Here is a 19,012-nt window from a genome sequence, read left to right on the forward strand (position 1 = left end):
GATTTGAGGGTGCACAAGTGGAAGAGAGGGACAGAGGGAAAGGGTAAGGGAGAAGCAGACTCCCCACTAAGCTGGAAGCTGGATGTGGGCTCCATCACAGGACCCTGAGATCATGATCTGAGCCAAAGGCAGCTGCTTAACTCACCCAGGCACTCCCCCCTTAAGTTTGTTTTAAATTAATCTATTTAATTAAAAAAAAAGTTAACAATTAGGTTTGAATAAAACCAAAGAGTAAATAGGGCTATTTCTAAGACTGTTTTCATTTTTAAAAAAGATTATACTTATTTATTTGAGAGAAGGAGAGAGAGAGCACAAGCAGGGGGAGAGGGAGAGGGAGAAGGGTTGCTTCCCGCTGAACAAGGAGCATGACACAGGACTGATCCTAGGATCCTGGGATCATGACCAGAGCTGAAGGCAGATGCGTAACTGAGGCCACCCAGGCGTCCCTAAGACCGTCTTCAAATAACTGTAAGATGTTAAAGAATTGTTACCAGTTTCACATGAATACCTAGGACTGAAATTCGTAAGTATATTTACAAAATTCCCAAAAGCTATATAGCTGCATATTAGGCTCCCTATTGGATCACCATTTCCCTTCTGTTGAAGGAAAATCTTTATGATGAGTCAATTTTAGTGTTAAGATAATTAGCAATCATTTGATAATTTAGTGAATCCCAGTAATGAAAAGAATACTGTCTTTTCAAAATAGCCATTAGAATTACTGAAAGTAGTAACACACATGGGGCGCCTGGGTGGCTCAGTGAGTTAAGCCTCTGCCTTCGGCTCAGGTCAGGATCTCAGGGTCCTGGGATTGAGCCCTCCGTCGGGCTCTCTGCTCAGTAGGGAGCCTGCCTCTCACACCCCGCCTGCCTCTCTGACTACTTGTGATCTCTCTCTGTCAAATAAATAAATAAAATCTTAAAAAAAAAAAAAAAGTAGAAACACACACATATATGGTACTAAGTTCAAATATCATTTAATCCTTACAATAGCCCTATGAAGTAATTATGCTTATTTTATGATTTGACCCAGGTAATACTGGATAGCACTTTTCTACTCTTCTCTCCTTCTATATCTATTCTTCAAAGCCCTGCATCCTATATAATTTTCTGATACTCACCCTTTTCTAATATTCTATCCTTTTCTGATATTCATAGTAGGAAGAGAGTTTTCTCTTTTGTTCTCTCATTATGTTAGAATTTCTAGTAAGGCACTTGCCACAATCTAACTGATTTGTCTAAAGCGTCCATTTTTGTGTATATCTTCCATGTATAATCTAGGTTATGATTGTCTGGAGCTGAAGAACTTATCTTGGGAGGCATTTCCCACCAGTTATTTGGGTGGAGTCTTGCACATATATAATAATCTTATATAATAGACAATATATGGTTATTAAAATGAATCTACTAAATGTTATGGTTGCATATAATTTATACAGGAATTTATAGATAAACTTGCTCATGTGCAAAGTTCCACGTATATTAAGCAACGTAACTTAATAAGTTAGAGCTTGCTAAGATAGAATTCTGACTCTTGATACTACTTTCTAAAGGGAGGGCATCTGGGTGGCTGAAGAATAGGGGCAGCGTGGAAGGGAAACCTACCTTTCCAGGATACTCTTTTGTACCTTTTGATTTTATTACCACTTAATCGTGTTTCTGTTTTTTTAATTTAAGAAATAAAAATGAAAAACTCTGATGTTTTATCCTTAGTCTTAATTTTTATTTTAAGGGATCATCTTCATTTTCTTTTGCAATCAGCTTAGAAGATAGCCACCCCTTTGGTCAGATTTATTTATTCTTTAGCAGGTGAAGCATTTAAGATGACAGTTTTTACTCTAAATTCTTAATGATATTATATATACTATACTTGAGAATGTTTTGATTTCTCATGGAAGAAAAAAGCCCAAACATAAACCTTTAGATTATCCATCTACTAGTCCTGCAGCACAATCTTAATAAAGAAGTTTTACTGATAATTGGACAATTTATTCATTATGGCAGGGATATAACAAGAGTGGTTGTAAAGTGGCCAGTCTTGTAAGTCAGGAGCTATGATCCTTGATCCACTGCTCAATCCACTTCAATATCTGATTGATATTATCTTCTAGATCTTCTGGTTTATTGCTGGGCAGTTGATGTACTATTTCTTCCTTGTAGGATGCTAATGCTTCTTCATAAAGTACTTGAAAAATTTCACACTGAATATTGTCTTTTAGTTTCTTTTCATTATAACCCCTAGAAGAAAATGAGAAGATAAAACAAAAAGCAAACTAAAATACCTTAACTGGAATTTTAAAAACACACTAGAAACTGGACACTTTTAAAAACATGAAAAATCATGCAAAAATATTTCTTGTAGCCTGTTTACCTCAAGAAAATTAGATTGGCACTTGTAATATGAGAGACTTTTTTTTTTTTTCAGCATAACAGTCATTGTTTTTGCACCACACCCAGTGCTCCATGCAATCCGTGCCCTCTCTAATACCCACCACCTGGTTCCCCCAACCTCCCACCCCCTGCCGCATCAAACCCCTCAGATTGTTTTTCAGAGTCCATAGTCTCTCATGGTTCACCTCCCCTTCCAATTTCCCCCAACTCCCTTCTCCTCTCTAACTCCCCTTGTCCTCCATGCTATTTGTTATGCTTCACAAATAAGTGAAACCATATGATAATTGACTCTATGAGAGACTTTTTTGACAAGAGGGTTAAACAAAGGTTCAGTGTTTAGGTTTATCTTAATTTTCTCCACACAGTTTGTCATCCAATCAATTAGCAAACATATCTACCTACCTCAAGCCAGATATTGAGTTATGAGATAAATAAGGTTATAGCTGTAGTCCTAGATTGAAAAAGCATTAGAGAGGGGTGCCTGGGTGGCTCAGTGGGTTGGGCCTCTGCCTTTAGCTCAGGTCATGATCTCGGGGTCCTAGTATCGAGCCCTGCATAGGGCTCTCTGCTCGGTGGGGAGTCTGCGTCCCCCCTCTTTCTCTCTGCCTGCCTCTCTGCCTTCTTGTGATCTCTCTCTCTTTCTGTAAAATAAATAAATGAAATCTTTAAAAAATTAAAAAAAATTTTTAAAAGCATTAGAGGAGCTAAGATATAGACAGATAAAATAACTAGATGGCATATAAAAATGAAATACTCATGGGGGGGCCTGGCTGGCTCAGTTGGTGGAGCATGTGATTATTTTTTTTTTTTAAGATTTTATTTATTTGACAGAGATACAATGAGAGAGGGAACACAAGCAGGGAGGGTGGGAGAGGGAGAAGCAGGCCTCCCGCTGAGCAGGGAGCCTGATGCGGGACTCGATCCCAGAACCCTGGGATCATGACCCAAGCCAAAGGCAGATGCTCAATGACTGAGTCACCCAGATGCCCCAGAGCATGGGATTCTTGATCTCAGTGTTATAAATTTGAGCCCCACATTGGATGCAGAGATTACTGAAAAGTAAAATCTTTATAAAAAAATGGAATACTTGGGTGCTTGGGTGGCTCAGTTGGTTAAGCGACTGCCTTCAGCTCAGGTCATGATCCTGGAGTCCCGGGATCGAGTCCCGCATTGGGCTCCCTGCTTGGCAGGGAGTCTGCTTCTCCCTCTGCCCCTCCCCCTTCTCATACTCTCTCTCTCTCTCAAATAAATAAATAAAATCTTTACAAAGAAAAAAATAGAATACTTATGAGAGGTTGCTAGGAAGATGGCAGAGTAGGAGGATCCTGGGATCACCTCTTGCTGCGTGGTGGTCTAGAGAGCACCTAAATCGGCATTAATAACCCAGAAAGCAACTGGAAAGCTGGTGGAACAGACTCTCCATGGACTGACATAGACAAGAGACCACAGTGAAGCAGATGCACCCTCTCCGATCGCTCTTGGCCAGATCCCATCAAGGCGCTGCCACAAGCCTGCCAGTGTGCACAGCCCAGACGAGGCCAGCACCACTCCAGACGGAGTCCTGCTCCAGGGAGGGGGAGGAGAACCACACACCAGTCTGACTGTGACTCCAGCAGTGGGCTGGGGTAGGCAGCTGGTCTTGACTATAGGCCCCCCCAACCACCAAAAGATTCCGAGGGGACAACACAGGGAAAATGCCTGCAGGTTGTTGCTCCTTCATCTCCAGTAAACACCTGGTCTGACTCAGCGCAAGCTCAAAGCAACTCCCAACTAGCCTAGCCCACTAACACCACTGGGAACAAACCCTGCCCATAACAGGCAGAGTGCCATCACAGGCTGGACTGAGGGCAAACACAGCTCCACCAGAAAGGTAGGACACCCCTTTAGCAACACAGATTGGAAACACCCCTGAAGTGCCAGGTTCTAGGGAACAGGAGACGCTGCACTGTGGGACCTCTTCTTCATAAAGCCTCTACTTTCAAGTGCGGGAGACGCAGCTGACTTTCCTAACACAGAAAAACAGACACAGCAATAGAATTAGCAAGAGACAGAGGAATATGTCCCAAGTGAAAGAGCGGAACAAAATCACAGCCAGAGACCTAAACAAAATGGAGATGAGTAATATGTTTGATAGCGAATTTAAAGTAATGCTCATAAAGATGCTTGCTAGAATTGAGAAAGGAGTGCAGAACCTCCATGAGAATTCCCCACACCCGCCAAGAAACAGCAGATGTAGAAAAGAACCAATTAGAGCTATTGGACTCACTAAATGGAAATAAAAATAGACCACCTGGAATAAATAGCAAACAAGAGGAAGTAGAAGAACGGACCAGCAACCTGGAGGACAGAGTCATGGAAAGTAATCATGCTGAGCAGATCAGAGGGGAAAAAATATGCAAAATGAGAACAGACCCAGGAAACTCAGCAACACTGTCAAGCGTATCAGTCACATGACAGGGATCCCAGGAGAAGAGCAAGAAAAGGGGGCAGAAGATTTGTCCAAAGAAATAATAGCTAAAAAAACTTCCTGAACCTGGGGGAGGAAAGAAATCCAGATCCAGGAGGCATAGAGAGCTCCCAACAAAACCAACCCAAAAAGGTCTGCACCAAGACACAAAGTAAATAAGATAGCCAAAAGTAGTGATAAAGAGAGAATTTTAGAAGCAGCAAGAGAAAGGAAAGCAGTGACATACAAGAGAAACCTCATACGGCTATCACTGGGTTTTTCAGCAGAATCTCTGCAGGCCAGAAGAAAGTGGCATAATAAATTCCAGTGGCTAAAAGGAAGAATCTACAGACAAGAATACTGTATCCAGCAAGGCTTTCATTTAGAATAGAAGGAAAGACAGAGTTTCCCAGAAAAGCTAAAGTTAAAAGCAAAACCAGCCACATCCCTGTCACACAGGATGCCATTGGCCTGTGGGTCCTAAATTCACAGTCCAGCCACACCCGAGTTGGCGTGCACGGCCTGCCACCTGTTCGGTGCCAAGTCAACGTGCCTTCACCTCACATTGCCAAGGGCTCAAACTGGCATTCTTTCCCTCAAATTCCAGCCCTTGTGCTCATTTGTGCACAAAAACGGGCATAATTATAACAGCAGAATGAGGCAACCCAAACAGTGACACTAATTCTGTGGAATATATAATGGATAAAAGGAGTGTGCTAGCCTGAGAACATCGCCAACGAGCGCAACAAAGAACAATACATACGTCATGATTCTAGTTAGTAAAAGAAACAAACCTGGGAAAAATAAAACAGTATGAACTCAGAGAGGGAGACAAACCGTAAGAGATTCTTAAGCACAGAAAACAAACTGCGGGTTGCTGGAGGGGAGGTAGGTAGGGGATGGTGTAGCTGGGTGATGGGCATCAAGGAGGGGGCACTTGATGGAATAAGCACTGGGAGTTCTTTGGAACTAATGGATCACTGAACTCTACCTCTGAAACTAATAATATACTACATGTTAATTGAATTTAAATTAAAAAAGGACCCCCCCCCAAGAGTGGAATACTTATGATGGGAATACTGTGTCCTAATTGGGTACTTGATTATACATATAGATCTATCTCTCTTTTCTCAATTCCAAAAAATTTTAAAAAATTAACTTACATAAAAAAAATTAACTTACATAATCTTTAGGAAGATATGTGAATTAGCCAGCTAATTAGCTAATGAAAAAGATAAAGCAAATATTCAAATTCAAATTATTTCAACCTTGTAACAAGATTAAATTGAACTTCTTAAAAGTTGATTAGCTTTATGAGAATATAACCAACAGAACTGGAGAAAATTTTTGCATATCATGTATCTGATAAGAGATTTGCATCTGAAATACACAAAAACTCTTCTTAATTAAAAAGAACCCAATAAAAAATTGGGCAAAGAATCTGAAGAGCTCTTTCTCCCAAGAAGACATACAAATGGACAGTAAGCATATGAGAAAAGGCTCAACATCATTAATGATCAAGGAAATGCAAATCAAAACCACAATGAGATACTACTTTATATCCACTGGGTAGGCTACAATAAAAAAGACATAACCAGTGTTCGCAAGGATGTGGAAATACTAAAGCCTTCATACCTTGCTCTTGGGAAGGTAAACTGGTGCAGCCACGTTGGAAAATAGTCTAAGAGTTCCTCAAAATATTAAACGTGTTACCATATCACCCAGCAGTCCCATTCTTAAAATTCCATATCCAAGATAAAAGAATGTATAATGTCCACACAAAACCATAGGCATGGATGTTCATAGCAGAATTATTTATAATAGCCAAAAATGGAAAAAACCAAAACATCTATAATCTGATAAATGGATAAATAAAATATGGTATATCCATACAATGGAATAGTATTTGATTAAAACAATAAATGAAGTACTGATATGTGCTGCAACACAGATGAACCCTGAAACATTATGCTAAATAAAAGAAGCCATAAAAGACCACATATTGATTTCATTTATATAAAAACTTCCAGAATAGGCAGGTCCACAGAGACAGAAGTTAAATTACCAGTTGCCTAGGACTGACGGACTGGGGATATATGCAGAGTGACTGCTAATGGCTATGGGTTCTTTGGGAGGAGGGGAACAATGAGCATTTTCTAAAATTGGTTGTTGTGGGGTGCCGGGGTGGCTCAGTGGGTTAAGCCTCTGCCTTCAGCTCAGGTCATGATCTCAGGGTCATGGGATCGAGTCCCGCAATGGGCTATTGGCTCAGCAGGGAGCCTGCTTCCCCCTCTCTCCCTGCCTGCCTCTCTGCCTACTGTGATCTCTCTCTCTCTGTCAAATAAATAAATAAAATAAATCTTTTAAAAAAATAAAAAATAAAATTGGTTGTAGTAATGGATGCACAAGTCTGTGAACATACTAAAAACCACTGAATTGTATGCTTCAGATGGGTACATTTTATGTATGTGAACTATCTCAATAAGAACTTATCTCAAAAAATAAAGCTGTTTTTTTTAACGGTGATTACATTGTAACTTTTTCGTGGCTAAAAACAAGACTAGCTCTCTCATAGCTTTTTCAGACCTGTCAGTCTTCCCCTATTTACATAAAACAGTAATTTTTTTTTTAAGATTTTAAGTAATCTCTACACCCAACCTGGAGCTCTAACTTACAACCCCAAGTTCAAGAGTTGCATGCTGTACTGACTGAGCCAGCCACATGCCCCCAAACAGTAATTTTTAATAAAATTTTTTTAAATTGCCTTGTTTGAGAAAAGGAATGTGTACTATTATGATCTCTCTTACTTCTCATTTAAAATACTGTTAATGGCTTTTCACTGCCAAAAGAAAGATAATTAAAGTTTTAGGTCTAGCTCCAACCTTCCCTGTATATTTGCTACTATATTCCTTGGTGCAAGGATTTTGCAAGTATCCCATGCAGTGATGGTTAGTCAAAGCTGACTACCACTGTCAGTCTGACCTTCAAATTCTAAACCTGAACTTAGGGGCAAACTTTCAGAGCTTGTAAACCTTGAGATTGCATGGTAAACCCCTCTAGAACCTCCATCTTCCCCAGCTTGAATCAAAAGACAGTGGAAAAACATTTTCCATAAAAATTTCCGTTTTGGTTATATTGGATTAAGTCTGATGTCCTTGTGGAGAGACCAACTCATATATATTTTAAAGGTGGTTAAGGGGCGCCTGGGTGGCTCAGTGGGTTAAAGCCTCTGCCTTCAGCTCAGGTCATGATCCCAGGGGTCCTGGGATCGAGCCCCACATCAGGCTCTCTGCTCAGCGGGAAGCCTGCTTTCTCCTCTCTCTCTGCCTACTTGTGATCTCTGTCTCGCCAATAAATAAATTAAAAAAAAAAAAAAGGTGAAATGTTGATTTATCATGTCCGTTTTTCATAAACTCTCCCACTCATGTTGAGGGGATAATGAAGGAGGGTCATGTTCATCCAGTTCTAAGAGTATGTTCTTGGCTTGGCTGTTTTCCGAGCAAGGTTTTACATTAAGGAAAGAGCATGACTAAATAGAGTTGCTGTATAGTATATTTTACTAAATCAAACCGTCAATTGCAGTATTCATTTACTCGTTATAAATTACTGCCTGTGTTTTACACAAGCATCTTTTTCTTTTGGACTCAGAACATTGGTACCACACAGACATGGTTTATAACGAGAGACCAAGCGTCACATTTTCAAATACACTCCTTTCTCATGGTAGTACTGGCCAATTTCAGGAATCCAAATAAAGATTTATATCATACTTTAAGAATTCAGTGTTTTTCCTTTCTTACCTTGTTTCAAGTCTTTTGTACAATACACTGTTATCTGCTTGCAGCACAAAAACTATATGAAACCAGCGTTCAGGGAAGAAATCACAACCATGGTAATCAACAATAACTCCACCTTCACTCATTTGGCTTTCCAATTCATCAACTACCTGTGAAAAAGGGAGAAAAAGAATGCTCTTAAAAAAATGAGGTCAACTTTCCTATTAAATTTTAAGAAGTGTATTTTATAGAGGCACCTGGGTGACTCAGTGGGTTATGTGTCCAATTTTTTATTTTGTCTCAGGTCATGATCTCAGGTTTGTGAGATCAAGCCTGGTGTCAGGCTCCACGCTGGACATGAAGCCTGCTTAAGAGTCTCTCACACTGTCCCTCTGCTCCTACTCCTCCCCTTGTATTCTCTCTCTCTCTCAACACAAACCAAAAAAGTATACTTTATAAATAAAAATTTATACTTTATAAATAAAAATTGTACTTACTCTATCTTCATCTAAAATGGGGCATTCATACTCTTCATCATAGCCATCATATAACTGCCCTAAAAGAGATTTACATTGGCATATTAAAGAAAAGTAGTATTTTCTAAGTAACTTTCAGAAGTCTTCAGTTAATTTTATATTTTGGGAAATACATCACCAATTACTCTTTTAGAGACTGATGAGGGCACTACACAGTAGATGAGACATGTGAAGAGCAATACTGATAAATTAGAATTTTATCTAGAAGGAAACTTGGACAGCAGTCAATCTGATATCAATTTTAGTTATCAAAATTGAAACCAACTAAAAAGAATGAATAATTTCAGAATTTGTGGGACTGTTGGAAGAGGACTGTATTTTATTTTTGGTTAAGCTACCGTTTGGTGGGAAGCGGGGATTGAGCCCCACAATGACAGGCTCCGTGCTCAGCAGATTGTCTCCTCTCTGCTGGCACATATGTGTTTTTTTCTCTAGAATAAATAAAATCTTACCTATTTTAGAAAAGGCTGAAATTAGGTTATAACAAGCATGAGTTCTGAAGTAACAAAAGAGTAGTCCTTGAGGGAGGCACAGAGCCGGGAGGGTATATGGACAGATGCTGGGCACAAGAGCTACCTCTTGAGCACCTTAGTGTGGCCTTTGCTTCCCTGAATTATTGCTCAACCCGCAGAAACTCTAGTTAAAAAAATTAAACTGCTTGACAGTGGGAAAACTGGTTAGCAATTTAGAAAATAATCTAAATCCTTTATATTATAAACTAGGTGAATTAAAGAGCTAATTTTTTAATTCCAAAGATAACTAGTGGAAAATTTAATCTATAAAGGAATGATTCATTTGAGTTTGTGAAAGAATACAATGACTAAATAAAACACATAAAATGTTAAATCTCAAAAAAAGAAAAGTTCAGGGTGCCTGGGTGGCTCAGTGGGTTAAGCCGCTGCCTTCGGCTCAGGTCATGATCTCAGGGTCCTGGGATCGAGTCCCACATCGGGCTCTCTGCTCAGCAGGGAGCCTGCTTCCCTCTCTCTCTCTCTCTGCCTGCCTCTCCATCTACTTGTGATTTCCCTGTCAAATAAATAAATAAAATCTTAAAAAAAAAAAAAAAAGAAAAGTTCAATCTCTGTTCAATGAAAAATAATGTACCCAGAAAAATAACAGACTGGGAGAAATTTTTGTAGTAGGACAAAGGACTGAAATGTAGATTATATAATGACCTTTAAAATCAAGATAAAAATAAGTAGCTTAATAAGAGTTCCCACAAGATGGAAAAGATAATTAGTAAACATACCATGAAAAAATGGACTTTCCCAGCTATTAAAGAGATATAAATTAAAATGAGCCTTTTTATGCCTGTTGAATTAATTACATACATATATAGTATATTAAAATGTATTTTTAAAGTAATTTTAAAAAGAAAAATGTCATGCCATTGATAGGTTTCCTCTACCACTTAACTTCTAACTTGAATTTTTTTTTAAAGATATTTATTTATTTATTTGACAGACAGAGATCACAAGTAGGCAGAGAGGCAGACAGAGAGAGAGTGGGGGAAGCAGGCTCCCCGCTGAGCAGGAAGCCCAATGCGGGGAGCTTGATCCCAGGATCCTGGGATCCTGACCTGAGCCGAAGGCAGAGGCTTTAACCCACTGAGCCACCCAAGCACCTCCTAAACCCTTGACTAGTGAAATCATTAAAATTATATGTTGTTGAAAATAAGGACAACTACTGCAATATTAAATTAGAATTAAAGTTGACTGCAATGCTTAGATGCAGGATTTTTAAAATCACATTAATGTAGTTGAACAGTGAGTGTAATCCAAGCTTTCAAATGTTCATTTAAAAAAAATTATCAAATACCATTTACAGGTGTCTGTAGGGGTAATAAGGATTTAATAGTAAGCAAAATGACCAGGAGGGCAAACATAGTCTTTCCCTCAAAAAGGGAAAATTTTACAATAAAAAGTTTATAAATAAAAAGAGAGGACAGACATGTAACCTGGAAATTATATCAGGCTGGTACTTTAATGTTATAATTCATAGTGTTAGAAGAGCAAAAGTATGGACACCTATTATGTTAGGAACATAAACGTGGGATATTAGGGAAGGCTTCCTGGAGGAAGTGACTTTTAAGGGGAGACTTGGAGCAGTTACCAAAGGGAAAAGGTAGGGAAGACTCTTTTCTTTTCTTTTTTTAAAAGAGTTTATTTATTTATTTGACAGAGATCACAAGTAGGCAGAGAGGCAGGGAAAAAGAGGGAAGCAGGCTCCCTGCTGAGCAAAGAGCCTGATTTGTGGCTTGATGCCAAGACCCTGAGATCATGACCTGAGCTGAAGGCAAAGGCTTAACCCACTGAGCCACCCAGGCGCCCCAAGGGAAGACTATTTTCAACAGAGAAGGTATTCAAAACCGAGAGAATTAGGAGGGGAAGACTCAGGGGAGGGAAAGTTTCTTAAACTAGTTGGAAAATAGATAAAGGGTCAGGTAAATTGAGGCCAGATCAAAAAGGGCCTTAAGAGTTGCAGAGTTAGGGCGCCTGGGTGGCTCAGTGGGTTAAGCCGCTGCCTTCGGGTCATGCCTCGGGTCATGATCTCAGGGTCCTGGGATCCAGGCCGGCATCGGGCTCTCTGCTCAGCAGGGAGCCTGCTTCCCTCTCTCTCTCTCTGCCTGCTTCTCTGCCTACTTGTGATCTCTGTCAAATAAATAAATAAAATCTTAAAAAAAAAAAAAAGGTAAAAAAAAAAAAAGAGTTGCAGAGTTAGACTTTATCGCAAAGCAAAGTAAAATCATTAAAGCATTTTAATCATGAAATGATGTGATCAATTACAAATATTTAAAAATAATTTTGGTTTCTCTGTAGAGAATGAGTTGAAAGAAACAAATCCAGAAGCAGGGACACCAAATCAAGGCTACTGCAGAATTTTAGATGACTGATGGTTATAACTTGTACCATAAGGAATGAAGAAATGGATTCTAAACTTCATTTCAGATTTCCCCCCCAAAAGGGAAAAATCTATGCTACTTGTAATTTTTTTTTTTTTTTAAAGTATGCTACTTTAGAAAGTTTCAGTTGGAAGTCAAATTTAGAGTTGTATATGTATAGGGTCCTAATCTAGAAGAGATGAAAAGGCTTGAATTGATTAAACTACCAAAAGCTTAGACAATTAATTTTCTCAACAAAGTTTTATGATTTATTTAAATATAGGTTAGTTGGAGAAGAAAAATTGATTGTGGGGCCAGTTAAATGGTAAGTCCTTACCTCAAAAGATCTTTCCAGCTGTAGTTAAACTACAAAATCATTACATTTTAACTGCCATCCCAGAATTAATATACTCACATGAAAGCTGTTATTTAATATTGTAATGCTATCTATTTTGATGCTATTCCCAGTACTTAAAACATTTTCAGATTTCTTACTTTATACAGTTTTTAAAAAGATTTGAGAGAGACCTCGAATGAGAGCCCACGAGCAGGGATGGGGGAGGCACAGGAGAAGGGGAAGCAGACTCCCCACTGAGCAGGGAGCCTGATGTGGGGCTAAATCCCAGGATCCTGGAATCATGATCCAAACCGAAGGCAGATGCTTAACTGACTGGGCCACCCAGGTGCCCCTAAGTTTTAAGTAGATTCCATGCCCAACATGGGACCTGAACTCACACAACCCTGAGATCTAGTTGCATGCTCTGTCCATGGAGCTAGCCAGGTGACCCTCAGATTTCTTACTCTGGAAACATATTTACCACATTTACTTCAATCCAACAAGAAGCTTATGTCTGTGATGCAACTAGTACCAAGAAGTTAATTGGTTTAGGATTGAGTATTTTGATACCTGACCTTTCATGTAGAGAAAAGCACAATGAAATCTACTTTAAAAAGTTAGAGAGCACCAAAATGTGACATTTGAGTTGGGCCTTTTAAAGAGTTGTTTATAGGGCAGGTAAGGAAGAACACTTATAGGTGAAGGGAATAGCATGTATAAAGACATGGAGGTCAATTCCCAGGGTCTGAGGAACAGGAAGTGCACGGAGTGTAGACTGAAGGGGACCTAGGGAAGTGGCTGCAGGGAAGGCTGAAGGTAAACTATGACCAGTTTATCACTAGGGAGGATGGACTTTGTCAAAAAAAAGGTCAAGTCTTGTTTATTCCTTCCCCCTCTTTTTTTTTTTTTTAAAGGACATAACAGAGAGGGAAGGAAAAGATACAAAGAGTAAGAGATTCACTGGAAATAGGCTTGAAAATGGGATGAGTACCATATCAATTTTTTAGGCAAACCATCAAGATTTAAAGGGCAGGGGCGCCTGGGTGGCTCATGGGTTAAAGCCTCTGCCTTCGGTTCAGGTCATGATCTCGGAATCCTGGGATCAGGGAGCCTGCCTCCTCCTCTCTCTCTGCCTGCCTCTCTTGTGATCTCTGTCTGTCAAATAAATAAATAAAATCTAAAAAAAAAAAAAAAAAATTCCCCACCTAATTTTTCCTGCCTTGGTTCCACATGACCTAAGAATTCTTAGTTTCAACAGGATTTCTAGAATGGCAGTCAACTCCATTTAGACAAATTCATTTAAAATCAGGGTGGCGGAGTGCCTGGATGGCTCAGTGGGTTAAGCCTCTGCCTTCGGCTCGGGTCATGATCCCTGGGTCCTGTGATCAGGCCGGGCATTGGGCTCTCTGCTCAGAGGGGAGCCCGCCCCCGCCCCCCGCCTACTTGTGATCTCTGTCAAATAAATAAAATCTTTAAAAATAAAAATAAATAAATAAAATCAGGGCGGCTTTTTTTTTGGTCTTGTTTCTTTATACCAGGGTTTCTCAATCTCAAATACTATTGACATTTTGAGCTTAATAATTCTTTTATAGGAGTGGGGGGCTATTCTGTGAATTGTGGGATGTTCAACAGAATCCCTGGCCTCCACCCCAGTCTTGACTATCAAGTCTCCAGAAATTGCCAAATGTCCCCTGAAAGGCAAAATCACACTTATTTGAGAGCTACTGCTTTATAGATGGTTACATGATATCCCTTAAAATATATAACTATTTGAGAAAAATGAGGACAGGTGTCTCAGTATATTTGTATATTTTCTAGTTAAGATTTAATCTTGGAATATGTTCTAGTTAAGATGTCCAGATATATTCAAATGGCATCGGGGGAAAAAACCAATCTGGTACATTATGAAAAACCTTATGAAGACGATCACCTAGGGATGCCTGAGTGACTCAGTTGGTTAAGCATCTGCTTTTGGCTCAAGTCTCAAGCCCAGGATCCCAGAAACAACGCCCCCCTACCCCCATCCAGATCCCTGTTCAGTGGGAAGCCCTTTTTCCTCTCCAGTCCTCCCCACCACCCCCACTCTGTGCATGCGCATTCTCTCAAATGGATAAATAAAATCTTTTAAAAAATATATAAAGGATGTTTGGGACTATACACACTTAGATGTGTTATAGTGGCTAAAATAGTGTTGAATACAAGTATGAAAGGAACCAAATGTCTAGTGTTACTATTCTTCTCAGTACTACACAATCAGATTATATAGTAACTTCTTTAAGTTTAGAAGTGTTAAGTTCAGGGGTGCCTGGGTGACTCAGTGGATTAAAGTCTCTGCCTTCGGCTCAGGTCATGATCTCAGGGTCCTGGGATGGAGCCCACAGTGGGCTCTCTGCTCAGCAGGGAGCCTGCTTCCTTCTGTTTTCTCTGCCTACTTGTGATCTGTCAAATAAATAAAGTCTTTTTTTTTTTTTTAAGACTTTATTTATTTGACAGAGATCACAAGTAGGCAGAGAGGCAGGCAGAGAGAGAGGAAGAAGCAGGCTCCCTGCTGAGCAGAGAGCCCAATGCGGGGCTCGATCCCAGGACCCTGGGATCATGACCTGAGCCGAAGGCAGAGGCTTTAATCCACTGAGCCACCCAGGCGCCCCAATAAAGTCTTTTTTTTTTAAAGTATTAAATTCGGTAAGATAAACTGGAAGACTGAAATTGACAACTGTAGGTTACTCTAAAATCACTTGTCAGAGACTGTAAAGTTCAACAGGCAAAGGAAAAAAAAGATTTTTTTTTTTTTAAAAGATTTTATTTATTTATTTGACAGAGAGAAATCACAAGTAGATGGAGAGGCAGGCAGAGAGAGAGGGAAGCAAGCTCCCTGCTGAGCAGAGAGCCCGATGCGGGACTCGATCCCAGGACTCTGAGATCATGACCTGAGCCGAAGGCAGCGGCTTAACCCACTGAGCCACCCAGGCGCCCCAAAAGATTTTTTTTATGTAGGTGTAAAATGGGAGACTGGTCATGTAAAACAATACCCAAGTTTTATTCACTATACTTAAATACCAAACCTGGATTAAAAATATGATCATGATACTTACAGTATCAAAAATATGACAAAGCTAAGATATGCAAAACTGACCTGCAAAAAGAGATAATGGGGAAAAAAATTAAGTTCTGAAGTGGGGACATCCTGGAAGACACATTAAGGGTCCTTAAATAAAACCAGAGAGAAAAAAGGACCCAGGAAGAAGTTGAGTAATTGAAGAAGAGAAATCCAAACAGATGAAATGGACTCTACAAAAGAGACATGGTTACACTTCAGCAATTTTAGAAAATGGGGCCATAAGAATGACTTAGACACTAGAGATCATGCTGTGATCTAAACATCTTAAGACACTAGAAGTACTACTCTAGTGTTTATGAACACTAGAGTTCATAAACTCTAGGTTTTTTTTTTTAAAGATTTTATTTGACAGAGAGAGATCACAAGTAGGCAGAGAGGCAGGCAGAGAGAGGGGAAGGGAAGCAGGCTCCCTGCTGAGCAGAGCCCCATGCGGGACTCGATACCAGGACCCTGAGATCACGACCCGAGCCGAAGGCAGCGGCTTAACCCACTGAGCCACCCAGGAGCCCCATAAACTCTAGTTTATGAACAACTAAAGTTGTTGTTACTGTTATTCTTGTTGGTGACACGTGAGAAAACTGCTTCTAAAAACATAATTGCCAAAATACCAACAGTCAAACTGATGAAAAGTTTTATTTTTTACACTTAAAGGCTGATGAATAACCATTACTAATCCTATTAAAGAAAACCCAACATCTCAATCGGAAAGGATAACTATATTTACTCATTAAATAGCATTTAAGTTTTCTACAACACAACTTGAAAATACCCAGCATGCACGTTTAATCTAGTACAATGGATTCAAGACCAAGTATACATGTTACAAGCATCAAGGCTGGATTACAAATTATCATAGTCATCATCGTCATCATCATCGTCATCATCATCATCTTCTCGTTTTCTTTTCATTGCATTTGATGATTCATTGGCAGTATTTTGTGATGACACCATGTTAGTGGTAATAAGAATGTTTTTGGACCCAATTAATGATGGATTAATCAGAACATTCTGAACTGCGGATGTTGCAGGAATTGATGCTTTTACAGTTGGGGACTGTGAAGTGGGCATCTGTACTGTAAACCTTTGCCCTGTGAGGGACATTGGAGTCCCTACTTTAGCTGACACAGACATGGTCTGTGGGGTTGGTGTGCCAAGAGTGGGAGTACTTGGTCTGCTAGTAACTGAACCAACACTTAACCGTGGAACTGTTATTCTTCCCGCAGAGGTAGATGCCTTTTTTTGTAAAGACTTAAGTCTATAGTTTGGAGCAGTCAAGCAGTATCTATCAGGTGGCAACCTGGGGCCCGAATATGGCTTGATTAATGGCAAAGGAGTTTGATTTCTTTGCCTTGCAATATCTAATAAAAAATCTCTTGGGGGAGGAGAGGTAAAAGACTGATCAGCACGACACTGGATGGCCAATCGCACATCATCTGCATCAACAGTAGCTTTCTTAGCATGGCTGGAATAAATTTTTGCATCATCTAGAATTGTGGTCACATATCGGAAGGCAAACTCCAACATCTGATTTATAACTCTTGGCTCATATTCTGTAATCCCCATATCCTTCAGGATTTGTGCCATCATCTGTGCATCTTTCGGCATGCTCTTGGGAGAAGCCATCTTGCCAGACTCCATGATATCCGTTGATCAGACTTTAGATCGTTTGAAAAAAATATGGACATTAGATCAAATCTGAAATAGTTACTTTAGCAGCAACTGTCAGGAACTTCAAGAATTTTAAATACTGTTAAATTTTTGAAAATATATTTAAATTTTTAAGTGTTAAATCTTTTTAATTTTAATTAAGGTCCCTTTAAGTTTATTAAATTTCTGCCCTATACAAATTACAGAATATATAAAAAATGAAGACAAATAAGGGAGTGATAAAAATTGGGAAAAAACGAGGTAAAATAAAAACATTTATCACTTTAGAATAATGTGCAGTTGTGTGCAGGCATGCAACTATCAAACAAAGCTAAGAAGAAACCATAGAACAGTCATGTCCTAAGAGTTCAAAATAATATCCTTCCAGTGAGATCTCTACTCACCATCTCCACAGATATGCTTAGGACCATCCAAACCTTTATGTGTTTGCCCATTTCAAAAACATTCTCTCTATGTCCCATCTTCTCATGGTAGCCTTCCCAATTATTACCACTAAGAACTATTGGCCAACAGAGTGGGGCAGGATGGGGCAGAATAATCAGAATAGTCAGAACAACCCAAGACAGTACTACACTTATATTACTTTCTCTTTCTAAAGGTTCCCAACAGAGCATAAATTCCTTAATGGTCTGTCTCTGCTTTTTGTGCCCTCAGAGTATAATATTAATACTCTATTATCTAGTCTCTTTTTTAAAACCATCACCAATGTATCCCTTACCTTCTCGAGCTAAATCACCCACATTAATGTATTTCAGTCCTGATCTTGATGCAAGTTCTTTGCCTAGCGTGGTTTTTCCAACCCCTGGTGTACCTGTAAGACAAGCCATAGATACTTGTTAGATATTAGCCACCTATCTACCCTTCTTCAAGTTTTTTAACAACTGAAGTGAAAAATATCCTAATTAGCAATTCCTTGTGAATAAACACTAAAACCAATCAAAACTACTCAAAGTCTGTTGCATAAGGGAATCTCACCAAGTGAATCTGATCTATCAGGAGTGGGGCTTGGGGGATTAATAAGAATTCTCAGACTACCTGCCACTGTTAACAGATACTCCCAGAATAACACTAAGTACCTCAAATTACCATCATTTATTTTATTTTTTTTAATTAAGAAATTATTTATGGGGAAAACCTTTAAACAGTATGAAAGACAACTATCATCCGGGAACTTCACGATAAAAAAGCTTCTGATGCTAATTCAATAAAAGTACACAGCAAGTTAATCACCCTGCGCCATATATATTCGAACCCTTTTGTCCAACCGTAATTGGCAGATACAAAAGAAAAAGAGATACGCCCCAGGAAGGCCTAAGGACAAGCGTTTCCAGCAGCATTAAAAGATCCACTAAGGGTCTGAAAGCGACTTACAGACCCTTACTCTAAAGACCAACCCTGCCAATTAAAAACAAAAACAAAAAACCCATCAGACTTTTACAAACAAAAACCAGATTCCGAAAGATTTCGGCAGTGTGCCAGAAAGAGGACCTGAAGAAGTCTCCCTCTCTCACCGAGCAGCCTCGGGCCAACACAATCAACATTCCCCGCCCCCCACCCCGCCTCCCACAACGGTCGGAGGAACCCGTCTCTTCGAGGTCCTGACAACCGCCACGCCGCGCGGCCCTCCACTAGCCTCGAAACAGAACACAGAACGGCACCCTTCGGACGTCCGACGCCCCACCGCACTCGACGCCCTTGGCCTGCCCCGCCACCCAGCGCCGCCCTGCCGCGAGCCTGACCGGTGAGCAGGATGTTCGGAAGCAACATGGTCCTCACCGCGCTGGCTCCGGGCGTCTAGGCCCACGCGCTTTACGCACAAAAGGGAGGAGCCGGAAGCGGCGAGCTGCGGCAAGCGCCAGT

At 40.0% G+C, this 19,012-nt stretch overlaps 2 protein-coding genes across 2 annotated transcripts; both read right to left on the bottom strand.

Annotated features, from left to right (window-relative positions):
• Nucleotides 1-1,695: 1,695 nt before the first annotated feature.
• On the bottom strand, nucleotides 1,696-18,993 carry AK6 (adenylate kinase 6). Its single transcript, XM_059418016.1, has 5 exons — nucleotides 18,892-18,993; nucleotides 17,871-17,963; nucleotides 9,110-9,168; nucleotides 8,637-8,782; nucleotides 1,696-2,237 (listed from the first exon to the last, which is right to left on the bottom strand). Exons 1-5 carry the CDS (start codon nucleotides 18,917-18,919, stop codon nucleotides 2,045-2,047), a joined length of 519 nt encoding a protein of 172 aa, XP_059273999.1. The 5' UTR covers nucleotides 18,920-18,993; the 3' UTR covers nucleotides 1,696-2,044.
• Nucleotides 16,099-17,963, bottom strand: TAF9 (TATA-box binding protein associated factor 9). Its single transcript, XM_059418015.1, has 2 exons — nucleotides 17,871-17,963; nucleotides 16,099-17,139 (listed from the first exon to the last, which is right to left on the bottom strand). The coding sequence occupies exon 2, from the start codon at nucleotides 17,120-17,122 to the stop codon at nucleotides 16,325-16,327; it is 798 nt and encodes a 265-aa protein (XP_059273998.1). The 5' UTR covers nucleotides 17,123-17,139; nucleotides 17,871-17,963; the 3' UTR covers nucleotides 16,099-16,324.
• Nucleotides 18,994-19,012: the final 19 nt, after the last annotated feature.

Source organism: Mustela nigripes, chromosome 12, assembly GCF_022355385.1.
Source record: "Mustela nigripes isolate SB6536 chromosome 12, MUSNIG.SB6536, whole genome shotgun sequence".
In the NCBI taxonomy this organism is placed as follows: Eukaryota; Metazoa; Chordata; class Mammalia; order Carnivora; family Mustelidae; genus Mustela; species Mustela nigripes.